Here is a 22,466-nt window from a genome sequence, read left to right as displayed (position 1 = left end):
GTCAATAGAAAGATTCACATTGCTATTCCAATTGAAACAGTAATTTCAATTGACATTGTAGACAATACAGAGAAATGCAGAGGGACACGGTTGTTTTTGCATCATTTTTTTTCCTGTCTTTAGCCTCATTTCAAAGCAAAGGAGTCACACTGATTTGGAAGATTTTATCAGTAGATACCTTCTTAGTAAAGATCATAGAATATGATCAAAAGATAATACAATGATGGACAATGCATGAATTATAAAGAGATTTACAGAGAAACTTTGTTATGACTCAGTCCATGTGAGTATGGCAATAAAGTTAACAAAAAATTTGGAATACTGTTACATTGAGTGATGAGTCATTATCAATAAAATGGAATAAGGGAAAATGCTGGTATCAATCATTCTCTTAGGATCATCCTTTTTTTTCTCATAAGCAGAAGTGCTATGCTAAAAAGACACGATGGTAAAACACTATCTTGCCTTTTTACAAATATTTAAAAAGTCAAATTGTCTGGGAAGAGAAGCCAAATTAAACATTACATAACCCTACAATGCTTTAGCATTGGTCACAGTTGTCCTAGAAGAGAACCTGCTGAGGTGCTTCATGGCCATAAAACAAATGTATTGCTCTTGATAGTAAAAGTACAGCTGGAAGAAGTTCAGATTGGAGGTTTTACACAAGTTAATGTGAAATGCAGCTGAGCAATATTTCTGGAGTACTAGTACCTGTGAGGGTTTTTAATGAAGGGTGACCCTCCAAAGGTCACAAGGACCAATGCATTTAACTAGACAGAAGCAAGTCCAAAAGAACTGTGAAAATAAACAATGGTCCTGCAAACTCATTTCTCATGTATGTCAAATACTTGTGCTCTTCAGCATTTTAAGAGCTTGTGGTTTGTTTTGTTTTGTTTGTTTTTTTAAAATATGTGATAAGAGGATTATGTGAGAGGCCTGCGTTCTCCTGAAGTGTTACCATAAAACCATGAATGCTGATTCCAAAAGTACATTTACTCTCCTTAAGTGGCATTGAAAACCAAGAAAAAGCAAAACCAAAAGCAAGAGAGAGTGGAACTCACAGGCTGATGATAATCAGTCTTGTATGCTTTTGTTGGGTGATTGTTTGTGGAATTGGAAAGAAAACTCTTAACATATACAGAAAGTGGTTTTTCTTTCATTCATTTCGTTCATTGTGTCTTGTAGTGCCTCCATAAGGAAGAAGAGAACATTTGCATTTAAGAATGAGTGTTTATCACCGGTATTATTTTACTTTAAGAGTTAATATAATTTTTGAATGTTACAGATTAACTAGGCTTAATATGGTTAGTTACTCTTTGGTCTTACTTTCTTTTTTTTTATTTTTTTTTTTTAATTCTATTTTTCTGAGTGATGTTAATCTGTAATTTATTCAGGCTGGATAGTATCTTCATGTTAGTGGGGTGACCACAGTTTACTCCAGAGAAGTCTGTTCCTCATAATGTGTATCTGATGTGTGAATTTGTGGAATTTTTAAAATGCAAGCAGTGCTTATCATTCCATAAGATGAATTCTGTACAATAGAAAAACAAGGAAGAATATTTGAAATTAAAGATTCCATGTCAATGATAATTGGAGAGGGGCCAGTGCTGCAGGAGATTACTGGTGAACATTCACAGGTACTGGTTATTGTTTTCAGGAATGTAGGCAGAAAGTGAAAATTCTGATGAATTCTTACATAAATATGTAGCAGAAATTTGAATCCAAGGAACCATCTTGGGGATTTTTTAATAATTATAATAATTATATTAATGGCTAAGGGTTTGAAGTTAACTAAGTTTTTAAACTTTGTGATAAGAATTAGAGTGATAAGGAATTAATTTCTTTAGTAGACCAGTGCTTTGGTCAGAGATTGAGACTATAATGGTTTCTGTAAAGGAAATAAGGAAAAATACACCTATATATAATGGGGCACTTGTGGATCTGTCCCATGGGTATATTTACTTGTGTTTTATAAAGACACGAATACCCACCGAATGCCCTCTGCCTTCATACCTGACATACCATCAGCATATTCCAGACATGAGTCATCTGACTAGAAGAAATTCTCTGCAGCAGAACTGATCACTGAGTTCTGATATGTGGCAGTTACTGTATTTCTAAGAGTTATGGAATATAATATGGGAATATGATACAAAAATGTGATTCAAACAGACCTGAATTAGTAGAAGAAAGGACAAGGGAAAAGAAAAGCAAAGGCTGAAGAGTGAGCCCTGTGTAGCAGACTGTGAAGCAGCCGTGGTGCTAGATCTTATCAGATGTTTTGTCTCTCAAATGTGCACAAAAAATGAATGAAAGTAAAAAATCAATTCATCAGGGAATTCCAGTTTTCTCGAGATGAAAAAGTAAAAGGAAAATACGGTTATATGATGCAGACCAAACTTCTTCTTGTCTTTCACTAGGAAAGATGTGCATTTATACATTTTATATCTATCCCTGCAAAACCACAACACAGAATTGGAAGTACACCATAGATCCCAGAATCAGGGGAGAGCCAAAGAGAAAAGCAGCTGAGCTGAGCTGTCACTAGCAGTCCTGCATTACTTCATGCTCAGTGGAGCTGCTAAGGTAGCCAGTCTTGCACAGGTTGTATGCAGAGTGCTTCCAAGAACTGAGTTAATTAGTGAAGTACCCTAAAGTTAACTAACTCCCCTGCCAAGAAATGGGCTCTTCCATTTTCCTCACATGATTGTCTGGGCACTTTCACTTTTCCATATATAGGAGCAGCTCAGGCACTGACAGATCAGGCTAGGTAGGGATACAGACTTCAGGCACATGCATGCTCCTTGCATGCAGGCACGGATGCAGGCACATGCTGCTTTCACACACTGAAAAAATCAAGTCAGCCAAAGAGGTAATAAGTGAAGACAGCGAATAGTCCTGCTGATAAAGAGCCTTCTTAAACAGAAGGCACTAAAGGTAGAGCTCTTCAACCACCGTTTGTAGCAATCCATCAGGAGCAGCATCACAGCCATGAATGGGCCAGTGGATGGTTTATGTGATTACACGCTTGATGATGAAGGGGCTTTCATGTTCACATCGGAGTCTGTGGGAGAAGGGCATCCAGGTAAGAAGCCAGCTCTGGTAAAAGTCTAAAAAGGATAATATTTTCATTTGAGATGTCTTAAAAGCCTAAAGAAGAATTCACTTGGTGTTAATCTTACTAGAGAAGTTATTTGTAGCGGGGTGCTTTTTCTACTTCATTTCTACTGGACTTTGTCCATACAGACTGTAGAACTGCTGTCACTAGAGTGCTTCCAACAGGAGTTTATGTGCTTTTGCAGGGTGTGTGGAGGAAGGCAGTGAGGTTTGTGGTTGCTGCTCCTTTTCATCTGAATTTCTTTCAGTATTCCTTTGGAGACACTACTGTCTCTCTGACAGACTCAAGTTTCACATATGGATAAGAATGCATAGCTGCTTCTCAAGTTCCATATCTTTATGGGCTCTGTGAAACTGTCCTGCACATATGGGGTACTCTAAGACTGTCAACCATGACAGGAATATCCCTAAGCAGCCTATCTTAGAGCCTTTTTATAGTGGTCCCAGCAGGTGTACATGGAAAAGTCACCAATTTGCCCCTGCCTCCCACCCCTTTCCATCATCTGATGCAATATATGGAATTGCTTAAGCAAAGAGTGGACAGTTATTTGCTAAACTTTATGTATGGTCAGCAGAGATTAGTTCAATTTTATTGAAAACAAATATTCATCCACCATAAACATACACCTTATGTCAACAGCAACTGTTCCCTCAAGTGAGACCAGGGCACAATGGGGTATTTGATGTCCTAGAAAGTGTATTTGTTTTAGAAGTCAATTTGGTGGCCTGTACTTTTTGCTGTAATAAGGCTTTTCAGGTCTGTATTCATGTACAGCAGAGGATAAAAAGGTCATAAATGAGAACTTTGTAGTTTGATACTCTTCTGCATTAACTTGTTACCTCAGAACAAATCCATGGCTGATGCAATTGAGTACATCTCCATCAATGTGAAGGCACCTACATCAGGTTAAACCAGTTGGGGTTCTTTCTGATGTAACACAGTCAGAAAATGACAGCCACATTTTGCCCTTGGAACATATGTCCCATGTCACATTTATATATAATTATGCACTACATCCAGTGTCTGTAGTGCTATGCGGTCTTATGGGAAAAATAACAGTGTGGTAATTTTTGGAAATAACGTGGATATGTTATGGTCACAATTTATGGTCACAATTTATGCTACTCTGATCATTTTTTTTAGTCATCTTGGGGCAATAATAGGAAAGTCTCAAGCAGAGAGAGTTCAACTGAGTCCCCAAATTTAGCTTTGTCCCTTGATCTCTTTACCAGTCCTCTCTTTATCTTGTTTCTCAATTTAGAATTTGGCCAAAATTTTGTTCTTATTCACATTCCCTCTATTTATAAACCCTCTATTGGCCCTCAGCTTTCATTTAAGCCTCATGAACATTATTTTTCTCCTGTGCTCAAATACTAGTTGGCCCTTGACAAACACAGTTACACTTGGACATCTCTGCAGCTTCTCTCGCCTGACAGAGCTGGCTGGGTCTCTGGGTACTGTGACATACAAAGTACCAACCTGAAGGTTTATTTTAGAGGGAGTGGAAAACTGAAATTTACCTGGGTGTTTTCAAGGCTGTGATGCTTATACTTTCTTAAACAGCCTAGATCTTCGCATAGGGTGCTGAAAACCCCAATGCCTATGGCAAAGGGAAGATAGAGATTTGCCAGATCAAAGGAGGACAGGCTAGCAGTAAGTAACTCTGGGTTGTTCTGCAAATTATTTTTCCTGAGCATCAGCAATGGATCTTAATCATCTCAGTGATAGCTCTGTCTCCTGACAGCAAAATGATCACCTGTACATCCCAGCCAAGGCCCCTTCTCCCCTCTGTGGTTTTGCACAAGAAGTGTAGACATGCCATTAGGATTTTATCACCCAGGAAATCTTCGCTATTTCTTAAAATGAGGCCCAGCGCCTGAGGCTGTAGTTGGTCTTCTGATGTTATCTGTAGCAATAGAATTTTATTGTGAGTTCTGATTCCTTCTGTTTATACAAAATGGATAATTTGCGTGTTCTTGATTAGTCCTCTTCCGTATGTGATAGTATAATTTTGCTAGAGGGCATTATGTGAAGTAAAGATCCTGAACTAGATATTCGTCTGGTGGAAATTTGAATTGTTCTGATTATATTAACTCAGTATTGAATGCTTTAATGGAGACCTTCTTAATGCACAAAGCAGGAGAAATCACATGCTTATTTATTTGAGTGTACAGAGAACTGCCTTGTATCTGTGCAATGCCTAGAGCTGGGTGTCACTGAGAAGCTCAGATTCCATAGAAGCAAGTAATAGCTGTCAATAATTAACCTACAGGTGTTACCTGTGCTCCCCAAAGACTTTATAGAAAGCTGTTTATGTCATCTTCTCACTCCAGATTCTTCAAAATCCCTTGGGCATAACATTTGGGAATTCCTTTCAGATCTTTTAGTCATTTAGTGGTGTAAATTTCAAACTCTCTGATGACTTACACTTCTCCCTTTCAGTATAATAATAAAAGCACACAGACAGTAGCATGAAAAAGAGAGCTTTTTTATTTTTTGTAGCTGTGTTTTGTCACTGCTCCATTTTCCTTAGTCCAGTAGTGTCTGTCATGCTGCACAGGTTTCATGGTGCTTTGAAAAGCATCGTGTGTTTCTGTGCCCCAAAATGTCTTACAGATGTCAAACCATCAAGGATTGATTCCTTCCCCTATCTTGTGTGGCTACAGATGGAATTGGCTGCAAACTGTCTGCCATTCAGTTTTCCAGAAAGTATCAATGAATCTCTTTAAAATTATAAGACCAAACATCTAAAAGCACCCTCAGGTTTTCAACCATATTAGAAGCATATGTTTATCTTGTAGATATTCACAGGAAAAAAAAAATCTTGAATGAAAAAAAACTCCAGAAAATGCAGATCTGTCCAGTATGTCTTATATCTAAGATTATATATACTTAGTGATATGCATGATACTTCAGTAAACTGCATTGAACAAGGAGAACAGATGTACATACAAGACATCTGAACACTGCTAATATTGCAGTACCACTGCAGTTATCAACTAGCATTCCTCACGTGTTCTTTTAAATAGGAAAAATGTACAGCACCATGCAGGTATTTGAAGTCTTTGTAGTGAAAGTCTTTTGTAGGAAAGCTAATTTTTTGATGAAATGCTTATGATAAGTATCTGCATTTCTTCCCTGTTTACTTTTTTTTTGGCAGAAAACTGAAAATTGCTCAGTTTGTCATATTTTGAATATAAAAATTCGCATTCTAGTTCATTTTTTTCTGTTGACAAAATAACATATCATGAAAAATACTGAATTTAATGTTGATGATTACAGAAGAAAACCAACCTTGCAATTTCAAATGTTCAAAATTTTTTATATTTACTACACCATCACATCCAGAAGTTTGGCTGAACGTCATTGTGCTTTGTGAAGCTTTTTTGAATAAAATATTCAGTTTTTACTGCTGTTCATAGGGTTGTTTTTTTTCCCTCTGTGTGCTGAGTCTGTGAAACAGAATTCCTGTGAAGGTCCTGAGAACTTTTCTTAGGCTCTTACATACTCTAGATTCATGTAACAAACTTATGTTTAACTATCTGGAAAACTGTGAAGTTCCTTCTAATTATCAGAGATCACCTTTGTTGTTGAACACCTTCTTTCCTTCCTAGTATTGAAACTGGGATTTTGAATAAGGATTTATCACCAGCCTTCCTAGACTCATTCTATGGTTAACAAAAGCTGTTTCATGGCTAGTTGCCATCTCTGCCATAAGGCTGGGCCTGTGGGATGATTGTATTTCATGAAAAGAGTCATGGCTATCTAATACTTGCATGCTCAGTCATTTTAGATACCCCTTTTGCAATATTCATTCCATTGGATAGTAATTCATGACATGAAAGTATGCATTAGCTGAGTTCTGACCTATTAAATGTTTTTTTTAAGATTATAGTCTCGCCAGAGGTGCTCCATTATGCTTTCCCTGTTTCTAAAAAAAGCAGGGAAAATAAAAAGGAAAAAAGATAATGGACAAACTTAACCTCTCACACTTAGTAGATAATAAGAGAAATGGGCCAGCTGATATGAGAAATTTAAATAACATAATGAAGGGTGCACAAGGCCTGCTAAACATTGCTAAAAATAGAATGCCTGGTTTTATTTTACACCAGAGACCTTTGCTAATAGACATGCCTTTAATTTAACACATTAATCAGCCAATCATCCAGCTGGATTTCTCTTTTCCATCTTCATATCTCTATCTGGATTTGGATCTTGTTGCACTAGAACTGCTGGTTGTTGCAGCAACAATCAGATATGACATGTACTATCAAACTGATCTACCTTAAACTATTTTAATGTAAGGGCATTCTCCAAGTAGATTAAATTATTCTAATCTATTATTTTATTTTAATAGCTCTCACATAGATATTACAGATCAGAAGGGATCTCCAAAATATAATCTGATCTGACCTTCATACATAGATAATAATATTTCATGCAAGAGTTCTTCAAACAAGTTATTAAATGGCAGTTCAATTTCATTCATACCTTTCAAATCCAGTTTTCATGTAGACATTTAAAGGATAAGGAATCCTGCATTCCTCTAGTTGAATGGTTTCCATGGCTGTCAGTCTTCAGATTTTCCTTTTTTAATCTTTATCTGTCTCTTTCTAGCTTTCATTTATCAACTGTAGTGACATTATTTCCCATCAGGAAAAACAACCCTTTTCTCTCAGCACAGTATTTTTAGGTTCTTAGGGACAGTGATCTCAATGCCTGTAGGGGTTTCCTCTGGTAGGCTGCCATTCTTTAAGCCTTTCAGAACTAGAGTTTGATTGATTTCATCCTGTAAGACAGACTTTTCTGATCTAGGGCATTCTTCTCATTCTGTCCTAAACCTTCCCACAGCTTCTTAACACCCTTCTTGAGTGTTTTGGCAAGAATGCTTGTAATATCCCTACGTGTGCCATACAGGGAACTCAGACATGTGGGACAGGGGCATCTAATGCAGGTGAGACATGCTTCATGTGGAGCAAGGACAGCAATAAAGGCTGTTCATTGGAACTCTGGGAGGTGAAAAAAGACTCCAGAGCAGTCCCAGTCACTAGAGTTTGCTGCTGGGTATTGGACCTGCACTAAGAAAGCCATTCTAACCCCAATTGTTCTGTTGTCTCACCCAGGTAATAAAAAAATTGCCTATTGTCAATATTTCTTGTTTTTATGCTTGAAAATGTGGATACATTTCCATATAAAAACGAAAACTTTGAACAGAAAAAGCAAAGATATTTTAATCACTGCTGCCACCTTTATACCCAGGTTTGCTAAGCAAGGTTCAGTAGGGCGTATAATTAAATTGCAAGAATGGTGTCTGATTCCTCTTTGGTAATAATTGTCCCAAATTTAGTAATCCTAGTCCACGTAGGCTGAAGGTTCCAATGCAGCCTACACTTGCCTACTGTGTTTTTTGTTCATTCTGTTGGTGTTGAGGTAGTGAGATGGGAGATCAGAGTGCCAGAATCACATTAGTTCTCCAGTCCTTGATTTGTTCCTCTTAGCTAAATGTACATTTTCGTCATGAAAATTAGTGAGAATTTATTTTGACTTGAGCTTAAGTGTATTAAAAGCCTCTAATGACAGACTCTTACAAAACATTTCCAGCAGATTGTGTTGCAAATTGCAAGGCAGGAGATTAATTTATATTTTGCTGTGTCAAAATCTAAAAGCAATACTAGACCCTTTTTTAAAGAAAAATTTAAATAAGAAAATTAACCATTTTCATGCAGAAGACATTGCTATGGGTGCTGCCCTTTTCTGTCCATTAGATTAGCTGATTATTTGATTAAGATTCAATATTTGCTTTAAAGATTAGAAAATAAAGGAAGAAAAAGATAAAATATTGTTATGACAAACTTGAGCTAAAACCTTTGTATTTGGCATGTTACTAAAGGTTTACCTCAGGCAAACTTCACCTGGTTACCCCTTTGCTTCTGTGTGTGTATTCCCTGCACTGCCTTAGGTGGGATCCAGGGATTCTTAGGAGGTGACATTGCCAGAAGGTAGGTAGTGACAAAAAGCATCCCAAAACCCAGCCCTCCACTGAGCTGTGCATTATCTCTGTTAATCTAAGCACTTTCTCAGGCTTTACTACCAGTGTTGGTCAGGCACATTGTAACTTTCTGTTGGGATGATGGAAGCTGGTGGTGGAACATCACTGTTCCATTAGAACACCAGTGGTTTGCAGAGCTGGTGGTGCTAGAGAGGGAGAAAGCTGTGAGTAAAACCTCTTAACCTCTCACTTATACACTTGTTTCACATCTAAGCACAGAAAGCTACAGATAAAGTTCTAGTTAGTTGGTTTACACTGGTAGGTAAATTCCCCACTCTGTCTACTGAGTTTGCTGGAAGGATGTTTAACATGTCTTTCTATTTAGCTGCCTTAAATGTGCCAGTAGTAAGCAATGCAAGAATGCCTTTCTGAAATGCCTACTGAAAGTGATGCAAACAGTCCATGTTTTGTATTGAGTGCTGTGGTTTTGAATCACAGCTTTGATGTGTTGCAGACAAAATCTGTGATCAAATCAGCGATGCTGTGCTAGACGCCCACCTCAAACAGGACCCGAATGCCAAGGTTGCTTGTGGTAAGTTGTTTGCTGCTTTGCTTTAAGTCATCACAGTCACAATCTTTTTTTAGGATGCTTGCAAAGACCTAGCTCATTTCTCTCTCAAAAATGACAAAAGAATTTCAGTTTTCAAGAGGAGAGATGAGAAGGAACATTAAAAGTTTTTGTAAAGACTGAAGCCCAAGCAGGCTGTAGAAGAGTAGGGCCATTGATTTTGTGTGTGGACTGAATTGTCCTGGAAGAAACAGTTTTGCATATCACTGAATCATGCTCAGTGTTTTGACTTTCCCATTTGTAAATTGGACATATTAGTTTTTTTCCTTGCTTTCAGACAGATGGTGAATATGAAAATATTTTTTTATAGATGGAGTTATAATGGTAAAAAAATGGATATAAAAGATTTGCACTGTACACATCCAGTAGACCTCTCAAAATCAGCATCATCACAAACACAATTCTTTACCTTAGTGGCTGGCTTATTCTGCTATTGTAATCCTGTTTTCATCTCTCTTTTCAGAGACAGTATGTAAGACAGGAATGGTGTTGCTCTGTGGGGAGATCACTTCTCGTGCTATTGTGGATTATCAGCGAGTTGTCCGAGATGCAATTAGACATATTGGCTATGATGATTCAGCTAAAGGTTGGTGGAAAAACTCATGAAATCATGGAAGAGCAAGCAATAGCAAAACAGGTCTGCCATTACTTCCATACAGGGGCTTTAGCAAGCCTGATACAAACTGAATGTGCTGCGTGAAAGCTGTTTACATGGTGCTGCATGATACACTTTCTGGCTTTACCCCAGTAAGTAAAAGCCTTTTATTAGTTAAAACTGAATTGAGAGTAGGCAGACTATACTTTGAGCTGTGGTATTTGGCCACAAGAGTTAACTGCGAACCATAAAGTGAACCATAGAACCTACCACTCCTCCAGACTTGCCAGAACTTGAGTCTTGGTTTTTCATTTGGCAAGCTGATTGTTGCATCTTGATGCAAAAGAGAGAGAAGAAACCAAGTTCATTTCACAGTACCTTTGTATTTTTGCACTGTGGTAGCATTTAGAATTCCCAGGTGTAAAGGTGGTTGTCACTGCAGGGTGCTTTGCTGGCTCTGAATAACTCCTTTTACTCTGAGCAGTGTGTGGTCCAGCCCTAGGTTGTGAGATGTGCAAATGATGAAAGTGACAAAATGCTCTGTGCACTAGACACATTTCACTTTCTGATTTGCATGTATCTGTTTATACAATAGAAATATTCCAAGTATTCTGTTACAGTGAAATGTATCTTTTAAGAGCTTTTGGTTTATGAGTTGTTTACTGCAGTCCTTCAGTTGCAATCGAATTTGCAGGAGGTTCTGGTGGGAGAATATTACAGCAGCTCAGCTGCAGGTTGCCTCCACCATCACACAACAGCAGTGCTTTCAGAAAACACAAGCAAATCTAGGAGATCATAAATTTCCCTTTTATCCAAACAGCCAACAGTGATGAGGAGAGATTCAGTGACCCAGTAAAAAACAATTTCTATAAGTAAAAAGAAAACCCTTAACCAAACAATTATGTCCAGAAATATAATTTTCTTCTCTGCATAGCCTACTAAAAAGAGAGTGAAGAGTATTCATGTGGATCATATGCATATGGACGTGTATATATGTTGTACTGGCTGAACATGAGTTTGGTCAGCAGCTGTCAGTAGCTGCAGTTCTAGGAAAGGTTGGATTTGGAGAGAAGCATGTCACTATTAATATACCTAGGAACAGGTGGGAAATTTTGCCACAATCTTCTGTAAGTCTTTCAATTTCTTTTTAAACCCTACTTTTGGTCTTGGAAAGTCACGTAAATTCCCATTTCCTGACTTGTTGTGAGACCTGACTCTGATGTTTTCTGTTTGTGGTTCATACAAAGTCCCATGAGAAATTTAAATATGGACACTGCTCTGCATGTATTAAAAATAATGTGGCAGAGAGCAGAGTCTTCAGTTGCTGAAAACTCGGCTTCTGGAAATTAATGTAGAGGACTTCATTAGTATTCATTTGGGAGAGGCTCACTATTTACCTTTTTGACCACTTTTCTGCAGTTGACAATTCCTAATGTGAATTTGCTTGCCGCAGGGAGTCAGTGCAAGAAAAAATAATCAGTAACAAGCAAGAAAGGCAACCCTATATATCTCATCCCATCCTAAAAAAGGTTTCAAGTGTGGTATTGACAAACATTTTACTAAAAAATAGCAGTTGGTTTTGAGTTCTGAATGTGTTATCCTTCAGAATAAAAACTTTGTCCTCTGCTTCTATGTCACTTTCCTTAATAGTGACAGATAAAGAATTCACTGCTATTCTTTTTTCCAAATAGGCTTTGACTACAAGACTTGTAATGTTTTAGTGGCACTGGAACAGCAGTCACCTGATATTGCCCAAGGTGTTCATCTACACAGGAACGAAGAGGATGTTGGTGCTGGAGATCAGGTAGACATAGCATCACATCTAAAACATCAAAGCTGTTTTAATGGAAAAAGTTTACTCCATCTTAATGTCCTATTTTATATGTCAAAATTCATGTCAAAATATTTTCACACTCCTCTTTACCCCAGCATAAAACCCATAATTTTAATAAAACAGTTGTAGGTTCCCTGAGAGCAGACTTTTGTCTGGTGTTGTTTTAGCACTCCAGGCAAATCAGGAGAGTTCTGGCAGTTTGTAGTAGCTGAGGAGGTTCCTTTTAGAACTCGGCAAAGTTTTTTTTGCTTATATATTTAATGTTTGTGTTGTGTAGCTTTAGATTCATCAACCATTCTTCTTACTGCCAGACTTGCTCTGTAATGTGGAATAAACAAAGGATCTTTTTGCATTCACAGAGCTGTTGAGATTTTGTGCAGTGAAATACCAGGTGATGTTTCACCTGCCCTCAGCATTAGTACAATAAATACCAGAGTACATTTAATTCTCACTTCTTTCCTGGAGGCAGCTCTTGTACTAGGTGTTCCATGTGATTAAGGGTGTCCAAACTGCATTTCTCTGAGCTAAAGAACACATGTAGGCATTTATGGTGTGTTCCCAAGAGAGAGATACTAACATAAAAACTGCATAACATGACTGATGCCATGTGAGTTAATTTAGCATTTACTAGTTATCATTAAAAGTAATGTCTAGTTCATACCAGTGCTGTTGAGAACCATAAGTGCAGGTATCCGAGTCCAGGAGCCAAGATAATATTATTCCAAAAATCCCTTGAGGACTAAATTAAAATGTTTTTCTGCTGTCATGGGGACAGAATACTACATGAGATGAAAAGAGATTTGACTTCCTTTGACACTATGATGGCCTCACTTTCCATTTGATCAAAGTGTATTCCTGTCTTTTTTTACTATTTTTTTTCTCCCCCACAACATACACTGGATGAGGAGCAAGGAAATGCTAACTCTATTTAGCAAATGATAATCTGATGCAGGGTACATGAGAGAATTATAAAAGTAATATATAACACTATAAATATAATATATAACAGTAGAAGCTAAGCATGTGGCATTGAAAAATCTGAGGCAGGTGCCTTAAACCATTGAAGGGTATGTCCTTCATGGAGTGATCACAGCCCATTCCACTGAAATTTCAGATGTGAGCTGCAGTTAGTGTAAGTGTGTCTGTGTTCATACATAAAAGCTCTGGAACAATTCCAGGCTACTAGAAACATCTTTCCTATGACAGAATAGTCCTGAAGTGTTTTTTCCAGGAGATTTTTTTTTTCCGTGAAAGAACCTATTAGGCTTTTTCACAGAAATGTCTTCACTTTTGTCCAGGTTCTAGCTCAACATATAAGCCTTCAGGTTAGTGAAAAGATTCAAGGAACATGGTTTGCCTCTCATTACACTGCAACATGTTGGAGCCTGATCTGAGTTTTGGTTTCTTGCACTGTGATGTAACACAGTAGAGGATACTACTCTGACTCTTTTCTTCAGATGAAATCTCATTGCCTTTGGTTGTGGTGCTTTTAACACTTATTGAAGTACGTTCTCTCCTCCTGTAGGGTTTGATGTTTGGTTATGCAACAGATGAGACAGAAGAATGTATGCCCTTGACAATTATTCTTGCTCATAAACTGAACGCCAGGTTAGCAGAGCTGAGGCGTAGTGGAGAGCTCCCTTGGCTGAGGCCTGACTCCAAGACACAGGTAACTGCTGCAAGGGATTGTTCAGAAAGTTGGAAACCAGTGCCTTTTCTTTCCAGAAATACTGAATTTTTTTGAAGACAGCAGTTGATGTGTTTCAGCATATCAGGATAACCTACAAGGAGCACATAAAGCTTATCCACTGCTTTGTGATGTTGTCTCCTTGGCTGTTGGAAAATGGTTCACTTGTCTCAGAGCCTGCCAGTGAAGGGATATTTAACCCTTAAGAACTACAGTGGTTTGTGCTTGTTGGAAAGGTAACATTCAAAGGAATTTATTTAGGGCTTCAGGCTGACATTTTCAAAATGCACTAAGAACATAAATTTATGAGGTTTGAGTTTTGACGGCAATCCCATCTGAAAGACATATTTTGATTTCATAGAGAATCAAGTTGTCCTTATCGAGTTGGGTTTTTTGCTATTATTTTTTTTTTTCCTTTAGCATATCAAAAGTGGAGTGAGGAAATGACTGCATTTCTTACACCCTGGCATCACTGTGAGCAGTGCTCACTCTAACGTCAGCACTGACATTTTGCTGTGGAATAGCCTAGGTGACCGGTATTTGATGACCACCACTGAGACATTCATGGCAGCTCTGTTGTTTTTCCCCCAGGTGACAGTTCAGTACACCCAGAAGAATGGAGCAGTGGTTCCTGTGCGTGTTCACACCATTGTGATCTCCGTGCAGCACGATGAGACCATTTCTCTGGAGAACATGCGCAGGACCCTGAAGGAACGTGTGATCCAAGTCGTTGTCCCTGCTAAATACTTGGATGACAAAACTGTTTATCACCTTCAGCCTAGTGGACGTTTTGTTATTGGAGGGCCTCAGGTTTGTGCTGTATTATTTTGGTGGTTTTATGAGCTTGCCTTTCACTGTATGTGTGTCTACAGTGCTCAGGTTTTGGCATCTCTGTCCCAGGGTGTAAGGAGCAAGTTGCCCAGGGGGAGATTTTTCCTGCAGCTGGATGTGGGAGAAGGGCCCAGGGTTTCAGGTGTCCTGTGCCAAAGTAACCTTTGAGGGCCTGGTGATACTGGACATGTGTTGTGGTCAGGCAGGCAATCTGCATCCAATTTTCCATTGCATGTAGAGTGTAGAGCCCAATTCTGGGTTTCCTCAAACCCTCTGGGATCCAGCACTGAGTGAGACCTGCAGTCCTTCCTCATGGGAAGCACTTCTTACAGAGAGGTGGACAAGAGAAGCTTTACTTCTCTTACAGTGAACTTGGTTTTCAGATCTGCATAGCTCTCACGGTTCTGCCTGACACCAGTAGGAGCTGAAGATATTCATTTGTCCTGAAAATCAGCCCAAATAAAGCTTCTTCTGGTGAGAAAATAAATGTTCCTTTTACTTTTAGGCAGCACAGGAGATGGAATTTGTAATTTGGTCCTGTACTCACCAAAGTCAGGAAGAACTTCCACTCTCTGTAGGACCAGCAATTCCAAGATTTAGAATTTGAAAAGAAATTTACCATTATGAATATTTTAGTCTTCAGATGCCTTCAGAACTACCACAACAAAACTTCAAAGCTCCTTCCTGAAATTAGGTTGACTTTTACAACAAATCCAAGTAGACGGTGTTTCCTTTTGTTTTACAAATTCATTCACTTACTGGAATTTTCTAGAAATATTTCTAAGGCACTCTGCCTTTTTTACATTAGTGCCATGTAACAGGTAGGAAGATGTTGAGAATTATCATCATAATTATTGATTCTACAAAAAATATATTTTTTTGCAGTTGAATGGGTTGTATTGCTGTAATTTTGTATATCATTGACATCCTAGACTATGCACAAAAGGAGAGTCAAACTTGAGCTGTAACTTAGAGTGAATGAACAAGGCAGCAATCACAGCTACATGCAAAAAGAAGGCTACACATAGGAAGATTTTTATGTGTGCAGTGAACTGCACCCATTAAAAATGTAAATCTTTCAGATGTGTACTGAACTGCATCCATTTAAAAATGTAGAAGTGATAAGCCAGCCAGGAATACCCTGGCTACTCTTGTGCTGGAGCTCTGTTGCATATGTTTGCGCATACAAACTGAGGCAAGTCACAGTGTCCCTTTACAGCTTTTTAAACCTGGGCTACGTTTACTCAGTGTGGGTCAATCTGTCTATGTGTCCATGACCTTGCAACAGCTATCATCACTTGTGCAATTTACAATGGCATTGCAGCAACCAGAAAATAACTATTTCTCCTCTTGACTTTAACAGCTTTAGCTTTCTGCTTATTTTTCAGAAGAGTGTTACTCGCTTTGTTTTTTTTTTTAACGAAGCTAGCTACACAAGGCTTTCTTACCTCCAGCTCATTTAATCTAAGGAAGATACAACATTTCACTTGGGGTTTTCATCTTATGTTTTTGAGTGTGGTGGGACCTTGAATTCGGTCTATGCCAAAATGCGTAGGTTTGCTGCTGTCATTGTTTTCCTACCAGCCATACCTGTGGGTGTGATGAGGACAGATATTACAGCTCATCACAACAATGACTTCCACACACATTACAAGTGCATTTGTACTTGTTCAGCGCCTTTGAAACAAGGGGTAGTTTTTCTTGCCTTTCACATGTCCATTTATTCTTCCTCTCAGTGCTGCAGCCAAGTCATGGTGGCACACAAGGTGTTCTTGTTGCAGCTGCCTGCACCATCAAAAATTAAGGTTTGAGACAAGCAGAATAACCCCAAGGACAGGATCCTTTAATACATGCTCAGCTATCTAAAATCCAGATTTATGTCTCAGTGCTTTCGTAGCAGAATGGAACAAACAGTGCCAAAGGTTTACTTCTGTGTATATGCACAGTTTTTCTAAGAAAAACTTTGACTCCCCACTTGTGTTTGCCATGCAAACATTTCAGGAGTTGAATTTTAGTTGCATGATGTTCTGAGGCAAGAATTTCAAATCTGCCTGCACATGTGGCAGCCGAATTTAAAATTTGAACATGTTTCATTTCACGCCAGAAAGCTTAAGGATTTAGTAAATTGCAGGGGTCAGACAATTAGTCTGATGCTGATCAGCTAACCAAGATCAAATGAAAATATGAACTACTTGTGAAGAACAGTCAGCAGGATAGCTGTAGGCAACTAGAATATTATCTGTACTTCCTTTTTTAATATTTTAGAATATTCATCTCTAAGTATCTGTTCTTAGAAAGAAGTGATCCTTTCTGAATTACCTATAACTGCCTGTCATGTTATGTGTGTAGTACTCCATCCCTGTTGTGTACAGTTTAAATTAGGCTATATAAGTATTTTGGGGTTGGAAATGCAGTTTTTAGTACATATATGACAATCTCTGATACTGCACTGGAAGTGCTGAGTGCCAATGTCCATGTAGCCATCTGTAAGATACCACTGACATACCTTTCACTGTAAATTAAAAAAAAGATTACTATTCAATATTCACGCAATTTGTGATTTTAACTAAAAGATATGAAAGCCTGGATAGGTCTTTTTTTTTTCATATTTTAAACAGTGTTAAATCTCTCAATAGTTCCTTTATGACACATGGTGTTTTAGCAATATTGTAATAGGTTTGGACACCTAGTAGGTAATTTTGAAACCAAAGCTGCTACATTTACAATTAAACCAGGCAGTGTATGCTGTAGCTGTCTGGGTATAAACCTATTTGCTTGACTAACCAAACAAATTTGTGAATTTGGCTTGTCTTGAGAATCTGGCTTTGGAAACAATTAGAGCCACTCTTTTACCTCGGTGAGACAAGTTCGTTCCTTCAGCTACCCCGCAGCAGTGCCCGTGTGGTGAACTGAGGCGTGGCCGCAGTGCTCTGCAGGCAGGCATAGCCTTGTCCCAGGCTGAATGGATGGGTAATGGACGCCTTGTGTCACCGGTGCAGGGTGATGCTGGTGTCACCGGGAGGAAGATCATCGTGGACACCTACGGCGGCTGGGGCGCGCACGGCGGCGGGGCCTTCTCCGGCAAAGACTACACCAAGGTGGACAGGTCGGCCGCCTACGCGGCCCGCTGGGTGGCCAAGTCCCTGGTCAAAGCTGGGCTCTGCCGCCGTGTTCTGGTTCAGGTATGCTTTGCTAGGGATGCTGCTTTTCTCTAAACGCATTTCCCTCTTTAGATTTTCTTCGAATAATGCTCGGCGTACGAGCCGCTGTAGCAGAAGTGGTCTTGGTGATGGTTTTGTTGAGGAAAGGAAGACTCAATGTACTTGGTTCAAGCCCACCTATTTTTCCAGATATTTGCTGAGTCCTCAACCTTCTGATACTCTGTCATTGAAATGAGCATGGGGTGACTGGATAATGGGTGAGAAAGTATTCCAGAGGCCTCAACATTTTCAAAGTTTCCTCTTTTTTTTTTTTCTACAAATACAGATTGTGCAAATATGAGAATTGAAGGAAAGGCCTTAGTTTTCATAAGATGATTCATAAATTAATGCTTCCTTTTGCCACCCACTGTTGCCCTGAGGTGCTGTGTTTATTGGCTGACTAAGGTGCTTTTTTCCCAACAGGTTTCTTATGCCATTGGGGTTGCTCATCCACTGTCTATTTCACTGTTCACTTATGGAACTTCCCAAAAAACAGAGAAAGAGCTGCTGGACATTGTGCACAAAAACTTTGATCTTCGGCCTGGAGTCATTGTCAGGTAAAGAAACACACAGAAAGGAAAATATCCCAGTAGTTGCATCCAAGAGATTATTTCTTGCAAAATCTTAGCTGTTACTGAAGTTTTGGCCTTCTATACTATATGGGAGTAAAATAAAACTTTTAATTCCAAGAACTTTAAGTCACTTTGTTCTGATAAAAATGTTTTGTTTACCGAAGGAATTTAAGGTAATTTCTTTCAGTTTACCAAAGAAATTTAAGGTTATTTCATCTTTTCCATTACAACTATTAATTCTTAATAATAAGGACTTTTCCTATAACCCTAAGTGCATTAAAGGCATTTAAGTAGTGTTGTCACTTTATTGTCTCCACTGAGCATGTTCATTGGTATGCATGCATCACCAGAATATGTTTGCTTGTCTGAGGGGATGGGATGGAGATCAACATCAGGATTTTAATAGTAGTTATCATGAAGTATCTTAATATGAAATTGTTTTCCTTTTTTTGTTATACACACAGGGATCTAGATCTAAAAAAGCCCATTTACCAGAAGACTGCCTGCTATGGTCACTTTGGAAGACAGGAATTCTCATGGGAAGTGCCTAAAAAACTTGTGTTTTGACATTAGTGACATGTCACCATTTAAAAACAGGAAGGAAGACCACTAAAGATGAGGATACTTCTGAAAATAACATTTGACAGCTTTATATTCAACATAAGGAATTTTAGATTTTAAATGGAAAGAAAGAAAGGTTATTTTCTTGGAAATTGATTTTTTTTAACCCTAAGTGTCTTTCATTATCTAAGATGTAATGGACAGAGTCTGTTTTTTTTAATCGGCGTAAGACAACAAAATACAGTTTACTTTTAACTGCTGCTCTGTTGGTTCTTTGGATAAAGACAAAGTGTGACTCAGGTACTCAAACCAAAAGCTAAACCTCAAACCTTTGATGGGCAAAGGTGAAGACAATTTCCCAACTCTGACTAAGGATCAGCAGATCTGTTGCTTCTAATTAGACAATGGGAAATTCTGGGGTCCAATTTCCTTACTGGAGTTAGCATTGCATATGGCTGGGGGCTGCTTTGATGGGAGAAGGCTGAACATCACCTAACAGTATCTTGGCCTCCTTTATAAAAAATATTAACATATATGTAATATTTAAATCACCTTCCATGCATATGTGCTGTTACTGTGGTGTTTCAATTACCTGCGTTTTTGAAACATAAGTGCTCTCCTATGAAACAACAATCATAGAATTAAAAGCTTTTTCCTACCATATATGTAAAGGTGTATCTTTTTCTGTGGGTTTTTTGTTTTGATGCTGCTGTAAAATGGTCCATTTCAACTCAGCTACTTCTACTCTTGCAGGAATTAGTTTACCAACATATTTGAATTTGATTAGATTTTAAAATTGTTATATGAATTTCCCTGTTAATACCTGTATGATCACTCTTTAGTCCATGTGATTCATGGAAATTCAGTGAAAAAGTATTAGATTTTTATTTGCAACTCTCAGGTTTGTGCTACACAGTATTTTTTCATAATTTTTGCACCCAAGCATCAGGTTTATTGCATTGCTTTCTGTGTTGGATATAAGTTGGGAATAAAATATAGCTGAGAGAAGCAACTTCAAAACTTCACCAAACACACATAGTGTGAGGTACATTTGGACCAGTGCTCCCTCGGGGAGCTGGCCCCGGCTCAGGGCATGTACCCAGCTCTGGAGGGGGGCTGTGCTGGCACTTGGCTGCCAGGGGTGATCCCTGTGATTGCCAGGGGTGATCCCTGTGATTGCCAGGGCTGAATGATCCCTGTGACTGCCAGGGGTGATCCCTGTGATTGCCAGGGCTGAATGATCCCTGTGACTGCCAGGGGTGATCCCTGTGACTGCCAGGGCTGAATGATCCCTGTGACTGCCAGGGGTGATCCCTGTGACTGCCAGGGGTGAATGATCCCTGTGACTGCCAGGGGTGATCCCTGTGACTGCCAGGGGTGATCCCTGTGACTGCCAGGGCTGAATGATCCCTGTGACTGCCAGGGGTGATCCCTGTGATTGCCAGGGCTGAATGATCCCTGTGACTGCCAGGGGTGATCCCTGTGATTGCCAGGGCTGAATGATCCCTGTGACTGCCAGGGGTGATCCCTGTGATTGCCAGGGCTGAATGATCCCTGTGACTGCCAGGGGTGATCCCTGTGACTGCCAGGGCTGAATGATCCCTGTGACTGCCAGGGGTGATCCCTGTGATTGCCAGGGCTGAATGATCCCTGTGACTGCCAGGGGTGATCCCTGTGATTGCCAGGGCTGAATGATCCCTGTGACTGCCAGGGGTGATCCCTGTGATTGCCAGGGCTGAATGATCCCTGTGACTGCCAGGGCTGAATGATCCCTGTGACTGCCAGGGGTGATCCCTGTGACTGCCAGGGGTGATCCCTGTGATTGCCAGGGCTGAATGATCCCTGTGACTGCCAGGGCTGAATGATCCCTGTGACTGCCAGGGGTGATCCCTGTGACTGCCAGGGATGATCCCTGTGACTGCCAGGGGTGAATGATCCCTGTGACTGCCAGGAATGATCCCGGTGGCTCCAGGAATGATCCCGGTGGCTCCAGGGATGATCCCGGTGGCTCCAGGGGTGATCCCGGTGGCTCCGGGAGCCGTCCCCGTCCCGCTGTCCCGATGTTCCTGCTGGAGCCAGCGCCCTCCTCTCGTCCCCGCAGGTCAGGGTCGCGGCTGCAGGTGGGCGGGACGCGGCCAAGGCTGATGACAAGGACCTCTCTGTGCCCGTGTGCTAAATTGTCCTCGACAGTGGCAAACTCCTCTTTGCAAATGCCTGAGTTGGGCACAGGTTTGTTTAAGCCGGGAGGGTGTGAGATCACGTTTATCTTCTGTGATCAATTTTGTTTGTCAGTAAGCAGCAGCTTAATCCTCCAATGTATGACTGTGTATGGCCCCCAGGAGGGACTTAATGCTTTGTGGTTTAGCCAGCATTCTGATAAATCTGCGCTGGAGAAGTGCTGCCACCCCGTGTTTATCTCCTAAAGAAATGTCTTCACACAGTGCCTCCCGAACAGATGTGGTCGTGGAAAGAAAGTGCCTGTGATGAACATTAAAGAAAAAGCTGCCATTAATTCCTTTCAAGTATGTCATAAACACTGTTTCTATCTAGTCAAGCCAGAGGTCTCTTCACTTTAAGTAATTATGCTAATGTGCTCTATGTTCTATGTAAGTTGAGATAAACAGGTTTATGTGTAGCTTCTGATCTCCAAAGGACTTAACCACATTAATCAGTGGGCCTCGTTGGATACCCACCTGGGTACATTTTGGCAGGAAAATATCTTAAAGACCACCTGCATCTTAAAGAATTAGTTGCCTGAGATTTCCCAGGGACTGTTTTCCTTGCTGCATATTGCTTGTCTTCCAAGGAATACGGAATATGTGTGTGCCAGCCTCAGAAATGTAAGCTGTTTGGAACCAGGTCCTGTTGGTCTGCCTAGAAACATAAACCTTGACCTTTGCTGTTAAACACTTGTTTTGCTAATGATCTTTTACCTGTCAATGATGTATACAGGAGCATTTTGCTAATAAAAAGAGGGACACAGAAGTGTTTTGTGGCAGTGTTACTGTCCTACACATACCTGTTCATCAAGATGTCCCTGAGATAGCACGATAAAACATTTCTTTGTCAATGCCCTGGGTGCCTTCCTTTTGGCTTAACTTCTTCAGGAGCTCCAGGTCATAATGTAGTACACTACAACCAGCTGAAGCAAGTGAATGAAAAATTAATAATAAGAAATTAATTAAAAATTAATAAATAAATAAATAAATAAATATCTTTCATGACATAACATGGAAGCGGAAAGTCTGCGTCTCAACAAAAAGAAAAACCTGCAGACAAAAGGAACAGTTCTGCTCCTGTGGTGACAATAACAAGTATTAATGGTTTGTTGGAGAGGAGGGGTGTGTGTGTGTTTCCAGCTGGCTGGCAGGCAAAGCTGGCCCGAGGCTTGACAGTGTGTGGAGGTGTGTGACAGGCTTTCAGGTGAAACACTCTGAACCCTGCATTTCAC

General features: G+C 39.7%; 1 protein-coding gene across 1 annotated transcript; it reads left to right on the top strand.

The window, feature by feature from the left end:
* Positions 1-2,991: 2,991 nt before the first annotated feature.
* On the top strand, positions 2,992-19,021 carry MAT1A (methionine adenosyltransferase 1A). The gene is made up of 9 exons (XM_062496755.1): positions 2,992-3,085; positions 9,622-9,699; positions 10,199-10,321; positions 12,022-12,134; positions 13,690-13,833; positions 14,443-14,661; positions 17,682-17,864; positions 18,306-18,439; positions 18,919-19,021. The coding sequence occupies exons 1-9, from the start codon at positions 2,992-2,994 to the stop codon at positions 19,019-19,021; spliced, it is 1,191 nt and encodes a 396-aa protein (XP_062352739.1).
* The last annotated feature ends 3,445 nt before the right edge of the window (positions 19,022-22,466 follow it).

Source organism: Cinclus cinclus, chromosome 7 (assembly GCF_963662255.1).
Source record: "Cinclus cinclus chromosome 7, bCinCin1.1, whole genome shotgun sequence".
In the NCBI taxonomy this organism is placed as follows: Eukaryota; Metazoa; Chordata; class Aves; order Passeriformes; family Cinclidae; genus Cinclus; species Cinclus cinclus.
Note: the sequence above shows the minus strand (reverse complement) of the source record. Positions and strands in the feature narration are given on the sequence as shown.